The 5,309-nt window shown below is 35.2% G+C and overlaps 1 protein-coding gene across 2 annotated transcripts in view; it reads left to right on the top strand.

The window, feature by feature from the left end:
- LOC107588818 (transmembrane protein 41A-B-like) overlaps positions 1–5,085 on the top strand; it is a 12,355-nt gene extending 7,270 nt beyond the window's left edge. The window contains exons 3-5 of one of the 2 annotated variants that reach the window (XM_016277038.1): positions 1,819–1,980; positions 3,487–3,625; positions 3,853–5,085. In XM_016277038.1, the coding sequence (XP_016132524.1) occupies positions 1,819–1,980; positions 3,487–3,625; positions 3,853–4,082 (531 nt within the window). In that variant the 3' untranslated portion in view covers positions 4,083–5,085. The remainder of the gene's footprint in view (positions 1–1,818; positions 1,981–3,486; positions 3,626–3,852) is intronic. The other variant, XM_016277039.1, reaches the window with a different exon arrangement.
- Positions 5,086–5,309: the final 224 nt, after the last annotated feature.

The following is a 5,309-nucleotide window of genomic DNA, read 5'->3' as shown; positions in this document are numbered from 1 at the left end:
CACTTTTTTGGGTCCCCTTGAAACATTTCAGTTGTGGTCCGTGCTATTTGCAGCGCGTTTCTTCATTTGCATGTGTTGTGAGGATTTGCAGCGCGTGTGTTGTCAAACTGATGAAGATGTTTTCTTAATTTGCTGGTGTTTTTTCAATTTGCATCTGTTTTCTTAAGTTGCAGTGCGTTGAGCTCTCTCGGCCACCGTACAGATAGGTCCTTCATGGTATCTTGGAGCGGTGAGGTGTCCAAGTCCCAACATCTAACTACTGGAGTGCCTCAGGGCTCAGTTCTTGGTCCACTTCTCTTCTCTGTCTACATGGCATCACTAGGTTCTGTCATTCAGAAACATGGCTTTTCATATCACTGCTATGCTGTTATTGCTTTGCTATGACACTCATCTCTACCTCTCATTCCATCCTGATGATCCGACGATAGCTGCTCGCATCTCAGCTGGTCTAACAGACATTTCAACTCAACCTTACCAAGACAGAACTGCTTGTGGTTCCATCAAACATATAATTTCATCACAATTTCGCCATCCAGTTAGGCACATCAACCATAACTCCTTCAAAAACAGCCAGAAACCTTGGAGTTGTGATTGATGATCAGTTAACTTTCTCAGACGACATTGCTAAAACTACCCGGTCCTGCAGATTTGCTTTATTCAACATCAGGAAGATCAGGCCCTTTCTTTCGGGAACATGCTTCACAACTCCTTGTTAAAGCTCTTGTTCTGTCCAGAATGGACTATTGCGATGCTCTCTTGGCAGGTCTTCCAGCCAGTTCTATCAAGCCTTTACAATTAATCAAGAAAGCGGCAGCAAGATTAATTTTTTATAAGCCGAAAAGAATGCACGTCACACCTCTGTTTATCAATTTGCACTGACTACCAATAGCTGCTCGCATAAAATTCAAGGCATTAATGTTTGCCTACAAAACCACCACTGGCTCTGCACCCCTTTACCTAAATTCATTACTTCAAAATTATGTGCTCTCTGGAAGCTTGCATTCTGCAAGTGAACATCGCTTTATTGTGCCATCCCAAAAAGGCACAAAATCACTTTCATGGACTTTTAATTTAAATGTTCCCTCCTGGTGGAATGACCTGCCCAACTCAATCCGAGTCCTTAGCCATCTTCAAGAAATGGCTAAAAACACATCTGTTCCATCTTTATTTTACCCTTTATCTATAGCACTCTCTATTCTAATTCTTTTTAGACTTGCACTCTATTTATTTATTGCTTGTTTTCTTTAAAAAAAAAAAAATAACTAGCTTCTCTATTCTTTTTTTAGGCCTATTTGTTTCCTTTTTATTTATTATACAATTAACAAAAAGCAAAAAAAAAAGGCCTTTAACACTAGTTTGTTCTATTATTTTTCTATTTTATCTATTTTTCTTTTTAGTTATTATATAATAAATAAAAAAAACGTTATATGTGTACTGCGTTAGGCTAACTGAGACTTGTCATAGCACTTGCATATCATTGCTCTTTTGTTGATATTGATTGCTTCCATTGTCCTCATTTGTAAGTCGCTTTGGATAAAAGCATCTGCTAAATGACTAAATGTAAATATTCAAATACATGACACAAGTGTCAACATGTCATGACATTAAAGTATATTTTAGTTTAACATACAGTGGGGAAAAAAGTATTTAGTCAGCCACCAATTGTGCAAGTTCTCCCATGGAAATGGTACTTCTTTTTCACAAGGGACGCTTACTATATATACAAACAGTACAGTTATTTATATATAATATGTGACTGTATGTAGCTGATGACCTAATAAAAATGCCTTTACTGTCAATTTTTCTTGTCATGTCTAGAACATGCTGGCGGGGGCATTATTTGGGCCATGGCATGGACTCCTCATCGCCTGCACTTTGACTACTGTGGGTTCCACCAACTGCTACCTGCTGTCCCGTACATTTGGCAAACGCCACATCGTCAGGCTCTTCCCTGAGAAGGTGGCCATGCTGCAGAGAATGGTGGGTCTCCTCTGGGTGTTTAGCACATGATAGAGGGATTTCCCATTAATGAATGTTCTAAAAATAGTCAGTGAATATATGTGTGACTTTGCACTTTGTCTGTTTATACTGTACTGAGTCCACAGCACAACTATCACGATAACAACACAACAATATAGTGTAATATAGAGTAGCAATATAGAACTACTTAGTTATTTTTGTTCTTGCTGATCATCAATCCTGAATCCATTTTTAATGCTTTAGAGCTCAAGCATTTAAAGTGGCCAACAAGGTATTTGCAGCACATTAGTGCCTCAGTGTGGATGCTAATATAGTTATAGTTCTTGCTGTTAGTTATTGTTCTTAGTGTGAACAGGCCTTAATATAAAAAAAGTTTATTCAAGTGTGCTTCTAGTATACTTCTTTTAACCTACAATATAATAGCATACTTTCAGTCTACTGTTTATCTACTTATCATAGGTATACTTAATAGTATACTTAAGTATACTTTGCTTATACATATATGTAGCATACAGAAAAGTATATTAGGCCCATGCTTGTGCCTAATCTTTAGTTTGAGATTAATTTAAGAAAGTATAATTTAGTATTAGTGTTCAAATATTCAACTTGGCTTGATTTATGAAGTAAGTTCATTCTTATGTGACTTATGTTTTAAGGTGCCCTTGTTACACTTTACATGTACTTACTATTTATAATAACAATAAATTATGCATAATTACATGCAAGTAACCCCAATCCTAGCCCTAACCATATAGTATACATGTAGTTAATTAATCTTACTCAGTACTTAAATGTATAATTACACTGTGACAAGGACACCTTAAAATAAAGTGTAACCCAAGTCAGCTTTGGGTGGAATAGCTAGAGTAAATAGTACATAGGTGGAACTAAACCTGATCTTTTTGGACACTGTATAAACAGACAAACATTTGGCTGATTTCATTTCTTTCCATGTAAACTATAAAATGTTAAGTACACTTAAAGAAAGTTGCAGCTTAAAAACTATTAAACTTTCTGTTAATTTACTGAGAGAGTATACTTGTACTTTTATAAACTAGTGGGATAGATGCATTTAACTAGTAAACTAGCATTATAACAGAATACGTTCACTTGTAGTTCACAGTACTCAAAGTTGACTTCTATTATGCTTAAAGTACACTAAGGTGTATACTTTTATAAACTAAAATGTGGACCAATTTATTTCAAAAGTCTGCTAAATGAATAAATAAGCAGTATACTACTATATTGATTTTAGTATACTTAGTACATAGAATACTGTATACTTGGAAAATATATTTGAACTTAAGTTTACCAAATAAAATTATCCCAAAGTATGTATATACTGTATATATATTTTGTAAGGGATACTTTGTAATTATATTTAATATATATGTTTAAAAGTAGCTCAATTTGGCAACCTTGATCATAATCATTATTTTCATATTATAATACTTTGGAGTTGAAACATAATGCAACATGAGCACATGATGAATCTCTCTATGTTAGGTGGAAGAGAACAGGAGTAGTTTGTTCTTCTTCTTGCTCTTTCTGCGGTTCTTTCCCATGACGCCAAACTGGTTTCTGAATGTCACCTCTCCAATCCTCAACATCCCCATCCCCATATTCTTTTTCTCCATCCTCATTGGTGAGCTTACAGTACATCTTCAGTTATACATTCATGTATTTTTATGTTATAGGTGTACTTACAATCCACTGCAATTCTAGTTTTTTTCTTCTTCTAAATTTTCCTAATGATTCCATTTTGAGCTTCTATAGTTTTTAGGTGGCCAGAATCTAAACAATTATTAAGTAAAAATACAGCTTCTGGAGAAAAACAACCCTTATGATCTTAAAGGCTTATTTTCTTCCTAGGTCTAATCCCTTATAATTTTATCTGTGTCCGTACGGGTGCCATCTTGTCTGAGATCCACTCGTTGGACGACATCTTTTCTTGGAGGACCCTGTTTCAGCTCCTGTTGATCGCGTGTGTGGCTCTACTTCCTGGAGCTCTGATCCGCCGCTATAGTCAGGCCCATCTCAAACTTGATGGCCTGGAACCCAATGGACACCAAAAGGTCCTGAATGATCGCAAGACTAGATGAACCGAAGACACACAGAAGAGGAGACTGCAGTCTGTAAATATGGGACTGATCATTGGTCTGGAGTCACACCTGAGGATTTGGTTATGAATGTCTGAATGCAGAGTGGAACTGACATGGAAAGAAATAGAAAATATGAATTACCAAATGTCTATAATTGCTGACATTACATATATAACACTGGACATTGCCTCATTATATAGGAAAAAATTAATCTGACGGCCTAGCCTTTACGTTTTTTTATTGAAGCAAAACATATTTATGTTTTCAAATGTTGTTTAGTGACCATGTTTGTTTGTAGCTTTGTGTGTTTATGGCTTTATTTAGTTGTGGAAACTGTAAATAACTGTAAGTTCCATGTGTTTTTGAGTGTTTACACATTTTACCAAAATAGAACTAATGATAAGTTAACCCCCCCCCAATTGTAAATAGCTCTAAGGTAACAAAATCTTTCTGCTCAAGACCTGCACATAAAAAATTATTTATTGCATAAAAATATTTGTATTTAAAAGTAGTACTAGTTTTACTTAAACTGTATCCAACTTTATAACTTAAAAAGAGATGCAGCCATTTGTAACTTGAATGTGCGAGGCTTGCCGTGTCATTCTTGTAATATTATTTCAACAGAATGTAGTCATAAACACTGGTTTGCAGCACAAATAGTTTTTCAGTTACTGCACTTATTCTTGTTATTACCTATACCAGCTAATGAATCAGGATTTGCAAATTCATAGCTTACTTCTGCGCTGAAAAATAAGGTGCATACCACTAAAGTGATTTTTAAAGATTATTAGATATTATATTCATTATCCTCAAGCGTCCTAGCAGGGTGTTCTTTTATTTGCAAGTTAGTATCATGCCTTAAATATAGACTTGTGCACTGATCATTTACATGATGGCCTAAATCTTTTGGAGTTGCACAGTACATTCAGGGATTGATAACTGACTTGGTCATACATATACAACTTACTTTGTTATACTTGCACATGTGCATAATTCATTTCTAGCTTCAAAAAAATAAACCGCACACCACTAATGACCTGTTTTGGACAGTAAGGCAGTATTAATGCAGTGTTTAAATTTACAGCATAAAATGGCACTTTAAATATATCTCATCCATTCAGCTTCAGATGCAGCTTAACCTTTACACATTTAATTACTGCATTACAGTAGCTGTCCTGTTTTAAGCCATTTATGGAAAAATAAATCAATGTCTTAATGTGTACATAA

This window comes from Sinocyclocheilus grahami, unplaced genomic scaffold, assembly GCF_001515645.1.
Source record: "Sinocyclocheilus grahami isolate Dianchi unplaced genomic scaffold, SAMN03320097.WGS_v1.1 scaffold108.1, whole genome shotgun sequence".
NCBI lineage: Eukaryota > Metazoa > Chordata > Actinopteri > Cypriniformes > Cyprinidae > Sinocyclocheilus > Sinocyclocheilus grahami.
The sequence above is the reverse complement of the archived record's forward strand: the minus strand, read 5'-3'. Positions and strand labels throughout refer to the sequence as shown.